The sequence below is a fragment of the Micromys minutus genome, assembly GCF_963924665.1.
Source record: "Micromys minutus genome assembly, chromosome: 16".
In the NCBI taxonomy this organism is placed as follows: domain Eukaryota; kingdom Metazoa; phylum Chordata; class Mammalia; order Rodentia; family Muridae; genus Micromys; species Micromys minutus.
Window position 1 is genome coordinate 14,976,513 of NC_137985.1, and position 19,442 is coordinate 14,995,954.

The following is a 19,442-nucleotide window of genomic DNA, read 5'->3' on the forward strand; positions in this document are numbered from 1 at the left end:
GTTGATTTTTTCAATGGTTCTTTTTGTTTCTATTTGGTCTATTTCTGCCCTAATTTTGATTATTTCTTGCCGTCTTCTCTTTTTGGGTATATATGCTTCCTTTTGTTCTAGCACATCTCCATTTCTGACCTCTATCTCCTAAGTTCAACTATTTCTTTCTCTTTTATGCATCATACATAAAAAATTTAACAAAAAGTTTGTCACAGCCACAGAATTTGAAAACAATATAATTGTGCAACTGAATATTTTCAGAGGTCCAGCAACATTCTTACATCACGTATTTGACAGTGTGGGATTCATAACTGGTCCATTCTCAACCAATTCAAACTATGTTGAAACTGTTGATGAGTTTCTCTTATCTTTCTTTTGGAACAATCTTCTTCTGTTTAGATGTTTAGTTTACAATGCCAAGAAGTTGGATGGAGGGTTCATAATGTAACATTCTTACAGAAAACTCTTAAATCAGTGTTTAAAAAAGAACTTAGTACTATATATATTGTTAGTATGCCATTGATTTACTTAATAAAAACTTATCCACTCACACCCCTTTCAATCTTCATGTTCAAGAGTGTTTGTACATATATCTTTTCCCACAAACTATGATTAACTTATAAAGATGGCATATATCTTCCAAATATTTTCCAATAAGTTGACTGTTAATAAAATGTCATTTAATAGAGTGTCATGTATTATTTTAACGCTTGTGTGATTTCAACTCAAGGAAAACTTATAAATATCACATGGAATTCAGTCTTGTAGCAATTTGATGACAAAGCCACTTATTGATAAATCCATCAAATACACAATTAGCTGTTCATCCATGGTTCTTAATTACTCTAAAACACTTTTATCTCTATATGGATTACTGATTTTTATATGTGTTTATGAATTCTCACTATAGCAGCTAGGATGGGTAGCTAGCCAGAGTTTTAGACTAATTCCTCATTATTAAATTTAATCAATACAAATATTGTCACCATAAGCTAAATACATAAATGTATAACATACATTATATTCTTCTTTAAGTATAAGTCTGTGACAATTTGAAACTGAAAAACATAGAAAAAACAATAAAAACAATAAATACTGAAGAAAATACAAAATAAGGAAACAAAGTGGTAGAAAAACAATCATCACAAATAATTATTAATTTTTTCAAAGAACATTAAGAAAGCCCTCTTCACAAGTTTCCCTAATGTTCTTTCTTAGCATCATCAACATCATGAAGAGAGGAAACTTTGCAGAATCTACAGAATTCCATCTCATGGGACTGTCAGATAACCAAGAACTACAACCTGTCCTATTTGGAGTCTTCCTGTCCTTATATCTGATCACAGTGTTAGGGAATATTCTCATAATACTGGCCACTGTTTTGGATTCCAATCTCCATACCCCAATGTACTTCTTCATTTCCAACCTGTCTTTTATTGACATCTGTTTCACCACAACAACCATACCAAAAATGTTGATGAACATACAGGCTCAGGTAAGCTCCATTAGTTATATAGGCTGCCTCACTCAAATATGCTTTGTTTTAGCTTTTGCAGGAATGGAAAATGAAATTCTGGTAATGATGGCATATGACAGGTTTGTGGCTATCTGTCATCCACTGAGGTACAATGTTATTATGAATCCAAAACTCTGTGGTGTGCTGCTTTTGTTGTTCTTCTTGATTAACATCCTAGATGCTCTGCTCCACACTTTGATGGCACTGCACCTGTCATTTTGCACAAACGTGGAAATTCCTCACTTTTTTTTGTGAACTCGCTCATATTCTCAAGCTTGCATGTTCCAATATTCTCATCAATAATATTCTGGTATATTTGGTGACAAGCCTGTTGGGTTTCTTCCACTATCTGGTATAATTTACTCTTATACTAAAATTATCTCGTCTGTTTTGAAAATTCCATCAGCCTCGGGAAAATATAAAGTTTTCTCCATATGTGCATCACACTTAGTAGTGGTTATCTTATTCTATGGGACAGGGTTTGGTGTTTATCTGAGTTCTGCTGGCACTCACAGTTCTAGAAAGAGTGCAATAGCCTCTGTGATGTACACGGTGGTCACTCCCATGATGAATCCTTTTATATACAGCTTGAGGAATAAGGACATGATTAGTGCATTCAAGAAGCTCATCTCTCGAATAAAAACTTCCTCTTGATGTACCACTTGATGTGCTGAAGAATTAATACTAAGATATCCAGAATGCAACATCAATGTGGTTTTTTGGGGCGGAGGGGCACAAAACCATACATCAAATGGTAGACAATGAAAACTGAGGTTTGGACCATTTGAATGTAAATTCCATCTGTGGCATATTTTAGCTGAATAACTTTTGAAAATTTAAACTATTATGTTTACTTACTTATAAAGTGAATATTAAATTAGTCTCTGTTATATTCTTCACTAGTACATGATGCATCGATTAAATGTGGAGTAGGTATAATGAATAGACTATATACCTATGTATACAAATTTGTATACATAAATGCACATGCATTTAGGGTACCAAAATTTTGTTACTGATGTTTGGTATATATATACTATAGTGTGCCCTGACAAGAATATGGGTACAGTATTAATGAGAAGATCAGTGATTGCTCAAAAATTGTTATATCCTCACACAACCTGGCGACAGCCAACAATAGCTGTATTCTTATAGTTTTCTGTGGAATTTTTAGGTAGCTAGACTCATAATATAAATCATTTTTAACAGTCTACTCTATTTCCTGTCCCATGCCATTAATTTTTCAATTCTGTGAAGCTTGAGATGTCCCATTGAGAATCTTCTGCACTCAAACATATGTGAAGTATGTTTATCTCTCGAGTTTCATAGTTAAAAATGTGATCATATTTAAAAACCACTTTATTTCCTGAAATGTATAGGCCCTTAAAATTACATTTATGCATGTCAAGAGAAGACCAAAATATGTGATATTTAACAATGGGGAGAGAAAACAAAGATAATAGGATGTTAGAGAGGAAAACAGATTGGAAATATTAAACGGGATAAACAAAGACAAAAGAGAATGTTTTCAATACACCATATAAAAATGCCATAGTAATGTTTATTATCTTAAATGCTCATAATAAAAATGGAAAATGCATTTTAAAATAGAAAATACATATACAAAAGCCAACAGTATACTGACATTATTCAAAGAAATAAAGTACGATTACCACTTCAGTTTCTCTTAATAGTAGTCACTACACGAATCAGAATAACTAAGACTAAAACCTCAGGTGATAGTACATATTGTTGAGGATGTGGAGAAAGAGGAATACTCTTCCACTGTTTAAGGGACAGCAAAGTGGTAAAAACACTCTGGAAGACAATCTGGACATTCCTCAGAAAATTCAAATATATCTACCCGAAGATCCAGTTATACAACTCTTGGGCATATACACAAAAAATGCTGCACTATGCCACAGGAGCCCATGTTCTACTATGTTCATAGTGGCCTTGTTTGTAATAGCCTGAAGCTAGAAACAACCCAGATGTCCCACTACAGAAGAATGGATACAAAGCTGGCTTTTTTATACAATGCAAAACTACTCAGCTTTTAAAAATCACAACCTCCTGAGTTTTGCAGGCAAATGGAAGGAAGTAGAAAATATCATCCTAAGTGAGGTAACTCCAACATAGAGCACATGCATAATATGTAGATATTAGCCAAAAATGTACAGAATATTCAGTATACAGTTCACAGAACTCAACAAGGTTAGCAAGCCAAAGGGCCCAAGTGAGGATATGTCAATCCCACATGGGGGGGAGAAGAAAGCAATCATAGGATGGGTAGGAAGGGAGAGTCCTGTGTTGGAAGGGTACAGGTAGGGGAGGAGGGGAACATAGTCAAGTATTGGGTGTAGAAAAGGACTGAAACATTAAGGGCTGGCAGAATGAATAGAAACAGACAACCTTGTAGGGAGACACCCTTGAGAATGTATCAGGTGAGAGAATCTCAGGACTCAAAGAAGCTTAGATAAAATGTCTTCCAGTACGGAGAGAACTTGTAGAGCCCACCCCAAACAGAAAGATGGCATTATATGTGGGATGAGGTGGCAATGCCACAGTCAAAATCTATCATAATTATTCCTGTCTGGAAGAACTTCAGGGACAAATATGAAGAAGAGCCCGGGGAATAAAAGGTTCAGGGACAGGCCCAAAGTGGGATCCAGCTCAAGGGGAGGCCCCAAGATCTGACATTATTACTGAGGCTATGGAGTGCTTACAAAAAAGGACCTATCATTACCCCTCTCTGAAGAGAACTAACAAACTATGTCAAGATTCAGATGCAGATATTTACACCTACCAATGAACAGAAGATGCTGACCCCTGTCATTGAATTAGTAGAAAGCAAGAAGCTGAGTAGGAGGGCAATCCTATAGGAGGACCAATAGTCTCAATTAATTAACAGTCTCTGAACCCCTGAGATCTCTCCAACATTAGAACACCAACCAGGCAGCATACGCCAGCTGCTATGAGGCCCCCAACACACATAAACCAGAAGAGTGTTGGGTCTGTGTTCAGTCAGAGAAGATGCACCTACCCCTCAAGTGACTGGTGGCACCAGAAAATGGGGAGTTATGAGTGAGGTGGGTGCTTGGTGGTGGGGACATCCTCGTGAAGACAGGGATGGTGAGGAAGTATGGGATGTGGAACAGTCAGAGGGTAGACTTGAGAAGGGATAAATTTTGGAGTGTAAAATAAGATTAAATTATAAAAGGAAAACAAATTGCTAATTGTGGGAAATTCCCCTCAATTGAAAGCTATATTTAATCATACTAATAAAATTGAAGAGCTAGGTCCATTAGTTTTAAAGCAAATATTAGCCAATTTTTTTTAGCAGAAAATTTGGTATCTTGAGTTGTTACAGCTACGACAAACAAGCATGCAACAAGAAAAACAACAAAAAAATGCCACTCTATTTATAACCTGCTATACATAAAATTATTTAGAATTCTGTTTACTTAGTATGAGTCCACTGTAGCTGCCTTCAGATTCAGAAGAAGAGAGCATCCGATACCATTTGAGATGCTTGTGAGACACCATGTCATTGCTGAGCATTGAACTCAGGACCTCTGGAAGAGTGGTCAATGATCTTATATACTGAACCATCTCTCTGGCTCATATGATATTCTTTTAAATATATTTTGATGTATTTAATTGTTGTGAGGGTGTAAACATTCTAACAGGCACAAGATGAGGTGAGAGATAACTTAAGTAAATTCCCTTTTTTCCCTCTTCATGTTTCAGAAAATGAATTCACCTCTTTAGGCTTATTGACAAGGAAATTAATTGTTTGAGCCCTATTGGCATCTCCATCTGTAAGAATTTCTATAAATGAATTTGAGCACCCTCTGTATTAATCGTGATTATATATTACAGAAAAGTTAGAGAAAAGAGCCACAGCTATTACAGGTGGCTGCCAAACTAAAAAATGATCATAAAGTTATCTAATATGAGTTTATTGTATGAAAAAAAAAGAAATGCATGGTATTGTGACTAAAATACATACAGCTGTGATACCTATAATTCTCCTAATTTTGTTATTATTCATGGTAATTACCTAGGAAAATAGATAATAAACTCAGGAAAATATTGTAAATTTCATTCTTCTCTGAGGAAATTAATGATCAGTCCTTCATAAATAAATCTATAACTGGTAATGGTAGGTTGTCTCCTTTTGATATTCATCCTTAGAAGTTAAACCTATAACAAATCATAATCGAGTTTATTTACTGTTATACCATCATAATTAGATGACAGGAAAATATGATGCTTGAATGACAATATGGAAGCTTGCTAAATGACTTGTAAGAAAAAGAATCCCTCACATCAATAAACTTGGAGAATGAAAACCACTGCTTTGGAGGCAGGGATTACACAAACGCTATAGAAACATAGATTTACTATGGTACAGCACTCTGAGGAGAATATATCATTAGTTTTTCTTTCATCCAGAAAGTAACAATTCACTATCACCTAGTTATGTACCAGAGTATGGAGAGTGATATCTAAGTTCTTTAACAAGTGAATCAATATTCTGTGGTGTGTCTAAAAATTACCTGTTTAATATTTGAACGTTAGTTCTCACAGTGCATTTAAATACTCTGGAAACCATCTTTATAAATTTCTGAGAAATATGAGTATGCTATTATTTTCAGTATGATTCTTGCAGATAACTTTGCCTGAATTACAAATTAGGACCCTGAAAATAATAAAAATTTGCTGTATAAATGTTGAAAATCCAAGAGTAAAAGAAGACCATACAACCATAGAAAAATCTGACTGAATGACTGTTATCTATTTCAGGTATTTGGTCATTTTGCCTGAAAATTCACTGTCTTAATAGAGCTCAAACTTATTTTTGCTATGTATATAGATATCTCTAGATAGTGTTTCTCTACATTAATAATTGACACAAGATAATATATTAAAGAATTTGGTTGTCAGTTCAGACTCTGGAACTGAATGCAAGGCCTCTTACAAAAGAAACACGGACATTTAATTGTTCAGTAATATCTTGAGTCCTTATTTTTCTTTAATGAGAAAATAAATAAAACATAATTATTATTGAAGAAGAACATTCAGATAAAGTGAGTGGAAAAAAAGAGAAATTTATGTCTAGAATTCAGGGGAAAAAGTAGATGAGGAATGTGTTTGAATATTAATTGTGATTCTCAGGAGATAAGATTGTTTCTAATACAGTGAGAGTACGGGTCCACAACCTACAAAAATCACCAAAAATACTTCTTAGAAAGCAAATGAAAATATTTTGTGAAACACATTTTCTTTTTTGGATTTTCATTCATGAGTATTATATTTATATCATTTTCACCACTTCATCTCGTCTTTATTATAGTTAGTCTCAGGTCTGTTCTCTCACATTCATCAAAATCTTTTGTGGGTTGCCTGTAGCTAATTCCATTGCTGCTGTTTTTTCTAAGTGCAACCACATCAGGTTTTGAACTAACCCCTCATTGTAATTAGTAGGGTTCAGAAGTCTGATCTATATTTCTGGATTCATTGAAGCTATATCAGAACTTTGACAGTTTAGAAAATATTGACTATTTATTCACTAAGGAGACAATAATTTAATTGTATTATTTCATGTAAGATTTTGGGAACTTTTAGATGATCCAAGTCTAAAGACAAGGCTTTAGGTAGTACTCAGTTCCCGAGTTTGCTTATATTTCTCATGGAAAGAAACACCAAACCTGCTATGAGACCGAGCTTTTGTTAGCTTGTAGGTAAATATGTTATTACATATTAAGATGAATCTATAGAAAAACTCAGTCTCAAATCACTTAAAGTGTTTACAGAATTTTTTCTGACCCAGCAAATTGCTAGTCTTTCATATTATATTTATTTTTAGAATAGTTTGAATTAAATATATAGTTTTATAAATACATTTAATGTTTTATATATTTTTGTATTATTCCTGACTTACATTTAAAACATTTTAAGTTAAGGTAATTGTGAAAACTATTGTTTTATTGTCTTGCCACAGACATCTTACAATGTATATTTGTTTGAAAAATTGATACAGAGAATGTGATACAGTTACATGAAGGAGCACTTCTCAGCTATTAAACAACTTCATGGAATTCTTACGGAACTTGATGGAACTAGAAAATTTCACCCTGAGTGAGGTAAGTTAGTCACAAAATATCATATATAGCATGCACTCATTGAAAAGTGGATATTAGCCCAAATGCTCAGAATACCCTGGATACAATCCACAGACCACATGAAGCTCAAGAAGGGAGAACTAAAAGCATGGGTGCTTCAGTCCTTCTTAGAAGATGGAACAACTTCTGGGCATATACCCCAGAGACACTCCAATATACAACAAAGATACATGCACCACAATGTTCATAGCAGCTCTATTTATAATAGCCAGAAGCTGGAAAAAACCCAGATGTCCTTTAGTAGATGAATGGATACAAAAATTGTGGTACATTTACACAATGGAGAACTACTCAACTGTCAAAACCAATGACTTAACCAAATTCTTAAGAAAATGGTTGCATCTGGAGAATATCAACCTGAGTGAGATAACCCAGTCACAAAAGAACAGACATAATATGCAATCACTGATATTGGGATGCTAACCCCAGAGGCTCGTACTGCCCCAGAAACAACTCACAGACAGTGTGAAGTTCAAGAAAAAAAAGAAAACAAGACAAAAAACAAAACAAAACAAAAAAAGTCATGCTCAATCCTTACACACCAAGAAAACATTGACTAATTCCAGGTTACCCCCTGTTTTACATGTACTTTTTGCTCATTGTAACTAGTAAGACCTTAATGCAAAGTATCAAACCTTAAAAAAAAGAAAAAAAAGCCAAGCACTGACACAATTGTATTTGTATACATTTATGCAAAAATGTTTAAATATTTTTCTTTTATCTTTGTTTTTTAAAATAAAGTTTAATAAAATAAATAATAAAATGAAAAGAAGGTGGAACAAAATATTCGAGAGGAAATATAGAGAAAAATTATGGAGCAGAGCCTGGAAGTAAGGCCATCCACAGACAGCCCCACTTGGGAATCCATTTCATATACAGACACCATACCCAGATACTATTTTGAATACCATGAAGTGCTTGCTGACAGGAGCCTGATATAGCTGTTTCCTGAGAGGCTCAGCCAAAGTCTGACAAATAGAGGGGTGGATGCTTTCTGCCAACTATTGGACTGAGGACGGGGTTCCGATTTTAAGAGTTAGAGAAAGAACTAAAGGAGCTGAAGGGGTTTGCAACCCACAGGAAGAACAATATCAAACAACCAGACCCAACCTGGAGCTTTCAAGGAGTAAACCATCAACCAAAGGGTACACATAGATGGACCCATTGCTACAGCTGCATATGTAGCAGAGTCTGGCTTTGTCAGGTATCAGTGGGAGTAGAAGCCCTTGGTCCTGTGAAGGCTCTATTCTCAAGTGTGGGGAAATGACAGGACAGAAAGGTGGGGGCAGGTTTGTGGGTGGCGAAGCACCCTCATAGAAGCAGGGAGGGAGGATGGGATAGGGAGTTTCCAGAGAAAAAGTTGATAACATTTGAAATGTAAATAAAAAAATATCCAAAAAAAAAAATAAAAATGAACAACAGGGATGTGAGCTGGGGCTATGAAGGGACCATGAAGCCTCTTACTTCCTCACTGAGAGACTATTGGCTCTTAATATTGGTAGAAGACAAAATGATTTTTTTTTCATGGATACAGCCACTGGTACAGCTTTTTCTTGCTCTACTTAGTAGCTGTTCATCCAAACACATAAAAAAAAATATTAGTCACAGAACAAGAAGTCATGATAGCAGTATTAGAATTACTGGAATAGAAGGATTTCGGATGGAGAGGAATGAGAGTTAGAAATAGAGATGATAAAATAATTACAATTAAGTATATAAATATATGAAACTATGAAGTAATTTAAATACAGATAATACTTATGAGAAAGATACAATGCTAACATTCTGAATTTAAAATATAAAATAATTATAAATGAAAGTTAATATAGACTATGATACATACTAATTGAGGGTAGATATATGAATAAATATCATATGAAAGGCATTACCTCAATTAGTGATTTTGTAAGAAGAGTTGGCTCAGCATTTAAGAGCTCTGTGTCCAGCAGTAAATGGCCTTCGGAAAGCAAAATAAATGTTTAATGGTGTCTTTAGAGGTTTTAGTCTCCATAATATTTTATCAGGGCTGTTTAAAAAAAAAAAAAAAAAACCTTTACTGGTACTTTGATATATACATACATACATACATACATACATACATACATACATACATACATACATATATATATATATATATATATATATATATATATATACATACATGCATAATTGCTTTCAGTTCTGTGTTTTTATATGTAAACATGTATACATCTGTCTTAATATATCTTATGGTTTTTCATAGGCTCATTTTATTTTATTTGCTTTTGTCTAATTTCTACTTTTGTTTTACCTCATTTCATCATTATCTTTTAACTCCCTATTTTTATTTTTATTTATTTCCATTTATTTTTCTCTCATACATTCCTTTCAGCCTGCCCTCTCTACTCCTTCCTCTTTCCCAACCACCAAAGTATCCCTCTCCTTCTGTACTATACATTGTTTGAAATTTCCTCTCTAACTTAACTTTTAACCTCTCTCTCTTTATTTATACAATAGATTTTGAAAAACTCTGTTTAACTGCTTGCCTAGAGCTATTTTAAATATTGTTGCTGAGATTTTAATATATTTTGAATAGTTTTTCTTATTCTTTTAGAGATATGGTTCTGAATATTAGAAAGGATACACTTGCCTTTGTTTTCTAAGTTTGGGGATTAAAGATATTTGCCAAAATGCTAGGCAAGTGTATCTCTTTACTTGAAACTAACCTCATCTCTACAGCCAGTTTCAGGAAAGTCAAGACAGGGCTTCAGAGAAAAAAACTGTATCAAAAAAGAAGACATTTTTAAAATTGAGATTTGTACATGAAAAGATAAAGAGTATAGTCTTAATAGAGAACTTTTTTTTATTTACCTGATTATGACAATTGAAAGTGTACCTAATCGAAGCCATACAGGACAAAATTTGAATTAAGTTTTTTGACTAAATTTAGTTGGGAATCAACGGTTAATCCTTTGGTTCTCAAGCCCTGTAACTATTCAACTTTACAGAATTTGAGATTTCTTGCAATGTGATTGTGAGATACTCTCAGTGGCATAAGTTGTTTAGAAAATACTTCAACTCAGTCAGTAAAGATAAACTGGGACCAAATAGTTTAAGGAACTCATTTTATACTATATTTCCAAAAGAACCTTGTCTTTCAATCTTTTGACTGCAGAAAGATATGAGGACATAGATCAGAGATTTACTTATTCATCCATTCAGGAGGATCTTCATAAGTTGAGAGGTCCTAAGTATCACCTTGCAGTTGAAGTACATATCATATAACCAAATCATCCCCAAATTATTTTGTGATAGCTTTTGAAATACAGCCAGAAAAGACACAGAGAAAAAGAATAAGTAGTGTTATATCTACAAGAGAAAAAAAAAATTTGCTTTTTAGTATGTGATTGCCATGACCGTACATTTTCTCCCAATATTCTGCCACTCTCATAAGTCTTATATTTTGTAATATGGTAAAAATTGTGAAAGCTTTAATTAATAAATGAATTCACATTAATTTATTTAACACATTAATCTTGAACTCATTAAAGTTCAATTTTTAGCTATTCCCTTGGTTGTTATTTTCATTGTTGAACATCTGAGACTCAGTAATATTATTTTGCTTGAAAAATACTTCCTTTAGTTTTATTTACCTTTTTTATATTGATTGATATCTTATTTGAAAGACTGAACAGTTTAATTTAAACCAAGTGTCAAACTATGAAACAATGGCTACATTTAACATGTGCACTACATCATGAAGTTGGCAAGATGGTAGTTAATAAGAAAGCATGATGCATGAAAATATGTATACGAAGTTATAATCACCCATATGTATTTATATTTAAATCCTTAATAAAATATAAAAATAGAAAAATAATACCTAATTGTAATACAGAAGTTTGATAAATGATATAGAAAAAATAAAGAATGAGAAATATAGCTGGTTATTAGCTTCTCGATTTGGTTGCTGAAAAGCAAATCACAGACACTGCCCTGAAATACTAAACCAATGCTAGTGCCCTGAGGACTTTCTAGAAACTAAGCTAGAAGATCCTGGACAGACTCTAAGAGAACACAAATGCCAGCTCAGGTCATTATATCCAGCAAAACTCTCAATTACAATAGATGGAGAGACCAAGATATTCCAGGACAAAACAAAATTTACACAGTATCTGACCACAAGTTCATCCCTACAAAGGATAATAGATGGAAAACCCAACACAAAGAGGGAAACTACACCCTAAAAAAAGCAAGAACATAAGCAAGAACACCAGAAGAAGAAAGACACACAAACATAATTCTACCTCTAACAACAAAAATAACAGGAAAGAACAATCACTATTCCTTAATATATATTAACATAAATGGACTCAATTTCACAATAAAGAGACATAGACTATCAGAATAGAGACATAAACAGGATTCAGCATTTTGCTGCATACAGGAAACTCATCTCAGAGACAAAGACAGACACTACCTCAGAGTAAAAGGCTGGGAAAAAACCTTCTAAGCAAATGGCCCCAAGAAACAAGCTGGAGTAGCCATTCTAATATTGAATGAAGTAGATTTTCAACCAAAAGTTATAAAAGATAAGAAGATACTTTTATTTTTATTACTGTAAAAGTATATCAATATGAGTTCTCAATCCTAAACATCTATACTCCAAATACAAGAGTACTCACATTCATAACAGAAACCCTACCAAATCTCAAAACATGTATTGTACCACACACAATAATAGGGGAGAATTCAACACCCAACTCTCATCAATGGACAGATCATGAAAGCAGAAACTAAACAGGGATGCAGTGGTTATGCATTCTAACTATCAGAAGTTATGAATCAGTTGGAATTAACAGACATCTACAGAACATTTCATCCTAAAACAAAAGAATATACCTTCTTCTCAGCATGTGTTGACACCTTTACAAAACTGAACATATACTCAGTAATAAAACAAGCCTCAACAGATATAAGAAGATTGAAATACTCCATGCATCCTGTCCGATCACCATGGACTAAAGCTGGTATTTAATAACAACAAATACAAAAAAAGCCCATATACACATGGAAACTGAACAATGCTCTACTCAATGATAACATGGTCAAAAACAAAATAAAGAAAAGATCAAGTACTATTTCAAAATTTAATGAAAATGAAAGCACAACATACTCAAACCTATGGCATGCAATGAAAGTAGTACTAAGCAGAAAACTCATAGCTCTGAGTGCCTCAAAAAAAAAAAAAAAAAAGAACCTGGAGAAAATAGAAAGGAACAGCTTGATAGCACAGCTGAAAGCTCTAGAACAAAAGGAAGCAGACACACCCAAGAGGAGTAGAAAGCAGGAAATATTCAAACTCAGAGCTGAAATCAATCAAATAGAATCAAAGAGAACCATAGAATCAACAAAACCAGGAGCTGGTTCTTTGAGAAAATCAACAAGATTGAAAAACCCTCAGCCTGACTAACTAGAGAACACACAGAGAGTATCCAAATTAACAAAACCAGATATAAAAGGGAAGACAGAACAACAGAAACTGAGGAAATTCAAGAAATCATCAGATCCTACTACAAAAACATATACTCAACAAAACTAAAAAAATCTGAAGGAAATAGGTAAATTTCTAGACAGATAGCACATATCAAAGTGAAATCAGGACTAGATAAACCATCTAAACAATCCCAAAACACCTAAAAAATAAGTAGAATCAGTCATCAAAAGTCTCCCAAACAAACAAACAAACAAAAAGCCCAGGAACAGATGGGTTCAGTGCAGAATTCCATCAGACATTCATTGATGACCTAATACCAATACTCTTCAAATTGTTCCACAAACTAGAGTCAGATGGAACACTGCCCAACTCATTCTTCAAAGCCACAATTACTCTCTTTCCTAAACCAGACAAAGATTCTACAAGGAAAGAGAACTTTAGATTAATCTCTCTTATGAACATTGATGCAAAAATACTCAAAACATCTTGCAAACTGAACTCAAGAACACATCAAAATGATCATTCTCCATGATCAAATGAGCTTTATCCCTGGGATGCAGTAATGGTTCAATATATGGAAATCCATCAACATAATTCACCATATAAACAAACTCAAAAAAAAAACCTGATAATTTTATTTTTTTTAAAAAAATTCTTGCAGTGAAACATTATTCCTGTTTTTACATTGCTAGGCAAGCAGTATATTTATGAGGCTGAGCCAGCTGGGGACACAGTTAGGAAAGGTCTGAACACTGGCCAAGGGACTTGTGCTCACTTAGATTCCAGAGCCTCATGATTGGAGTCTGGTGCTGTGGGTCAGGTCAGATGGGCTCCTCCTAACGGCTTGTCTTCTGCTTCTGCTGCTGATTCTTCTTCAGCTTGCTTCACATCTTCTCCAGGGCCACCTTCCCCATGAATAAAAGGATTGCAAAATTATGCTTGTACCAGTCTCGGTTATAGCACACATGCTTCAGGAAATTCTTACTCAGATAGTCCTTATAGAAGTCAGGCATCTCTTTTTTGTCCAGCATTGCTCTTTGGCCTGACTTGTTTTTCAGGCCTGAGCCTTTAGCTTGCAGTATTGAGTAAATAAATTATTATTTTTTCCTTATTAAAGGACAAATTTTGCTCAGCCCAGAACTTCTAATTCCTTTCTTGTGTTTCTTGTCTCAATTCTCTAAGCCTTTGTTCCAAGGGAGACTCATTTTTAGGGATGTGGAAATGAACAGGATGAAGGTTTGAGTATTTGTCTGGGAAAGACTGTCTTTGAGCATCCCTGTGCTCCCTAACACATTCAGGGTCCAGCAGAATGTCTACACCAGAGAAAGACTGAGAGAGCAGCCAGGAAAGAGCTTTGCTTCCGGGCCACAAAGCCACCATGGCCTGCTGAGTATAATTTCATAAACCAAATTAATATTGCATCAGCTAACTACAGTATCAACCAACAATATTTCTATTTTTATCACATGTGTACTATATTTTTACCTGTTTCTATGTGAAGAAGTTATCTTTATAAGTTGAAAATGGTACAAGCATTTTTAAGCTGTTTGAATGAAGTTGCCTATAAGATTTTAAAAAAGAAATTTTAATCCTGTTATGTTAGCCAAATGCTGTTTCTTCTACCCTCATATATTGTTTCATTCTGGACGTGCAGCATTGTGATGTTTAGGTCAACAATCCCTTGTCTCAAGTTTTTGTAAACAGTTCTTACCATTTATTCACTTCCTTATCAATAAATTCTGTTCACCCAATTGCTAGGAAGAAGAGAGAACAGGGTGAAAACTTCTGCCAGGCAGGGGTAGAGAGAGGGAGAAGTTTAAGATCAAGAGCCCGGAGGAGAGGATCTTAAAAGACAGTATGAGAAAAATATCTGAACCACAAAGAGCCAGTTCACAAGGTCTAAGTAATATGATATATTTTATTTGTAATAGATTATAAAAGAACATTCAGTTAACATTATTCACAGAGTGGAAATTATGCTGTAATAGTGTAATCGGAATTCAAAAGTCTAACGCTTTTTATTAACTTACAAAGTATAAATTATATAACATAGTTTGAATAATATATAATCAAATGAATACATCATTTTTGGTTTTATTAATTTATTACACAATAAAGATAATTTTCTCAGTACAAACTATTTTACATTTTTGGAAAAAAATGAACAGTGTGCTTCCTTATTAAATGCTCTAAAACTATGACTTATACTAAGCAATACAACCTTGGTTTTCATAGTTTATGTATTTAATTGTTGTTTTGTTGATGAGTATTTTTGTCATTTTAATTCTTTTCTTTGGAAGTACCAATGTAATAAACACACTTCTGCAACAAATTTCCACACATATCTCGGTTCAAATTTCCATGTGATATTTGATAAATGTGTATGTTTAATCCCTTGGCATGTGAGAAATATTACTTAATTACCCAGCTATGAATATTTAGCTTTATACTCCTCAAAATCCTCTTTCAATATGAAAATTAAAAATATAGCTATTCTCGATGTTTTCAGGGTTTGAACTTGTTTTCTAGTGTACTGTATTACTTGATATATTATTAATTATTATAAATACATACTCTTAATATTTAAACAAAACCCAGTACAACCAACTCAGAAATTCCCAATGAGTAATGTTTCAAAGAACTAGGTTTTTTTGCCTTTCTAGAGCCACTTCTGTGTTGAATGCATACTTTGAATGACATCATCAGCTACCGTCTACTCCCAGCACTGTTACTGTGGACCTCATGTTTCTTACTTCCCTGTCTAGTTGACTATTCTGTGGTTAAATAACATTCTCAGCTATTCTTTTCCAGACTTATAGTGATGGGGGTGGGATACTTTCATTTCCTAAACAATTCACACCATAGAAGTCTATCTTTGAAAATACTGTGTTAACCTGGATTTTAAAGAATCCTAGGACTTACTTTAAGTAAAATTATATATTTTTAAAGCTGATAATAGCCCAAAAGGCTTGCAATATCCAAGAAACATTATACAAACATAGGAAGATCAAAGAGAAAGAAAACCAGAAGGTGGATGCCCTAGCTCCTCTTAGAAGGGAAAACAAAACACTCATGGAAGGAGATAAAGAGACAAATAAAGGAGCAGGGACTGGAGAAAGGATCATCCAGAGACTGCCTCACCTAGGGATCCATTCCATATGCAGCCACTCAACCCACACACTAATGCTGATGAGTAAGTAGCATTTGATGTGGATGCCTCTTCAGAGGCTCTGCCAGAGCCATACTGATACAGAGGAGAGTACATGCAGCTAACCATTGAACTGGCCATGGAGACCTCAATGAAAGAGCTACAGAAAGGTCTGAAGGAGCTGAAAGGTTTAGCAACTCCATGGGAAGAACAAAATTATCAACTAACCAAACCCCACACAGCTCCCAGAGACTAAGAAATGAGTTTGCATGGAAAGACCCATGGCTCCAGGTGCACACGCAGCAGAGGATAACATTGTGTGGCATCAATGGGGGTAGATGCCTTTGGTCCAGCAAAGATTCATTCTCCCAGTGTAGCAGAATGCCAAGGCACTGAGGTGGAAGAGGGTGGTTGGGAGAGGGAACACCTTCATGGAGTCAATGGGAAATGGATGAGATTGGGCGAAGGGGATAACATCTGAAATGTAAATATATAGAGTATCCAGTAAGAAAGAAATAAAACTGATTATATTGACTTTGATGTTTCTTCAGAAAGATACGATTTAGAAATGATTTTCAGCAACAAACATGTTGGGTTCAAAACATTACTTACACCATCTCTTTGGGCATCACCTGCATTGCTATTGACCTGACCTTACTGGATGAGGCAAAAGTCATTTAATAGGTTTGAAAAGTTTTTCAGTAATATTTACATTCACTATATTCAATTGATGCAGGTTTATAAAATAATATGCCCCACCCTTAAAATAAATTAGTAATTTAAGAGGAAAAAAAACATTATAAAAATTCAGTTAAATAATCAGCAAAGGAGATAAATAGGATTTTCTCCAAATAATGCATTCAAATGGTAAATCCATTTTAAAGATCATTCAGTGTCATTCTACCACGGAATCTGTATAAGTCTCATTGACACACTACCCTAGTAAAAATGGCACATTCAGGTTACAGCCAGTGAACCTGGCATTTATTCACAGGGAAACTTGATCTTTTATAACCTACTTTTGGGTAATTTGCTACACTGATTATGAGGTCACTACGAGGTTCCTTTGAAAGTTATTGAAACAAGTAAAGTTTTATAGAACGCTCTCTGAAAGTGCTGCCAATATAAAGGTAAAAAGACAAATATGCAATAGTTGTATAAACTTTTTTTATCCCATTGAAACAATACTGTCAACATTAGAAATTAATTTTAAACAATAAGAAATTAATTTTAAATAATAATCAGTGCATATATGTCTAAAGAAAAAAATTGTATAAAGACACAATATAATTCTATTCTACCTTAAACATAAATAATTTAACATTTTAGGTAAAATTAATCAAAGTAGACGCTATCGTGTTAGGTTAAAATAGGCACAGAATAAAAAATGCCATACCCATACTCTCATATGCATATTTTGAAGGCAAATATGACTTCACAGTAATAATATAACATTAATTTAGACAGAATTGAGAGGCTATATGTGACAGATAAACAGAGAATGGAGTATCTAGTATATCAGGATGGATGAACTTAAAACGTACTGTGGCTGACAAAAATGGAAAACGTAAATTCAAAGGATTTTTACTCAGTGTTATCCATTGAGTTTAACTGAAATGTTGGAAGTATCCCTTTGCCTGATTGACCTGATCTGTTCACTATATATTTTCTGCATATGTTGAAATGTTTTCTTGCAATTAAAAAACATGTATAGCTTTTAATTGCATATATTAATATACATATATCAATAAGGTTAATATATCAGTTTTATAATATACATGTGCATACACATATTAATATTTGTATGTATAAAAATGCACACATATGGTTCACTCTTATATAGCACACAGACACAAACCCAAGGCACAAACTGTGTCCCTGATTTTGTAGGAAAAGAAACCAATAACAGAATTGAGATAATTTGTCCACAATAAGTAAATTTAAGAAACATAATAAAGACAACCTGGCATTTAATTTAATTTAAACATTGAATTTCGAAGTATTAGTACAAGGATGGTCAGAATCTGGACATTCCAGGAACCTTGTCAGAGTGAATTAACTATATCCAAAGAAGATAACATTTATAAAAGGGAAACCATTCTACCTATGAGTTTTCGCAAAGCTTTCTTCATATCTGTGTTTCTCAAGCTGTAAATGAAGGGATTCAGCATTTGAGTCACCACAGTATACATAACTGATACAATTGCAGTTATCCTGGGAGAGTCAGTTACTGATGAGCTGATGCACACACTTAAACCTGTCCCATAGAATAAAGAAATGACTGACAGATGAGACCCACAGGTAGAAAAGGCTTTATATCTTCCTTGCACAGATGGTATTTTCAAAACAGAGGAGACAATTTCAATGTAAGAGAAAATTATTCCAGAAAAAGTAATTCCACCAAATGTTAAACTTGCGATATATATCAGTATAATGTTGATGGATGTGTCAGAACAAGCTACCTTAATGACCTGTGTAATTTCACAAAAGAAGTGAGGGATTTCTAAGGTTTTGCAGAAGGACATCCACAGCATCATGAGACTGAGAAGTAATGCATTAACAGTACTACTGAGCAGAGAGAATAGGATGACTAGACGACAGAGATACCAATTCATGATGACTGTATATCTCAAGGGGTAGCAAATAGCCACATAGCGATCATATGCCATTGCTGCAAGAAGGCAGCACTCCAGACTAACAAAAAGCATGGCAAAGCAAGCCTGGGTGAGACATCCTGCAAAAGTTATGCTTAGATTCTGTTCTTGGATGTTCACAAGCATCTTTGGTATTGTTGTGGTACTTGTACAGATGTCAGTCAAGGAGAGGTTGGAGATAAAGAAGTACATGGGAGTATGAAGACGAGAATCTGAATTGATGGCCAATATTATGAACATGTTTCCAATCACTGTTACCAGATATATAAATAGAAAGATTCCAAACATGACAGGCTGTAATTCAGGATCACTGGAAAGACCCAGAAGAAGAAATTCAGACGTTGTTTGGTTTATGAATTCCATGACTTTCAGATACTGAAAATTAACGGGGGTAATTGTATAGAAAAAATGTTTATTAGTTTAAAGTTAAAGACATGCTTCATAAATCAAACATCAATTTTACTCTTTG

The 19,442-nt window shown here is 34.0% G+C and overlaps 2 protein-coding genes across 2 annotated transcripts; one reads left to right on the forward strand and one right to left on the reverse strand.

Moving 5' to 3' along the window:
- Nucleotides 1–1,222: 1,222 nt before the first annotated feature.
- On the forward strand, nt 1,223–2,161 carry LOC308430874 (olfactory receptor 7G3-like; the record flags this gene model as incomplete). Its single annotated transcript, XM_080930152.1, is given in 3 exon segments — nt 1,223–1,750; nt 1,752–1,836; nt 1,839–2,161. Coding segments are annotated over 3 exon segments (936 nt in total).
- A 16,239-nt stretch (nt 2,162–18,400) lies between these two features.
- Nucleotides 18,401–19,336, reverse strand: LOC308430789 (olfactory receptor 7G2-like; the record flags this gene model as incomplete). The annotated part of the gene is made up of 1 exon (XM_080930076.1): nt 18,401–19,336. One exon carries the CDS (start codon nt 19,334–19,336, stop codon nt 18,401–18,403), a length of 936 nt encoding a protein of 311 aa, XP_080786202.1.
- Between the last annotated feature and the right edge of the window lie 106 nt (nt 19,337–19,442).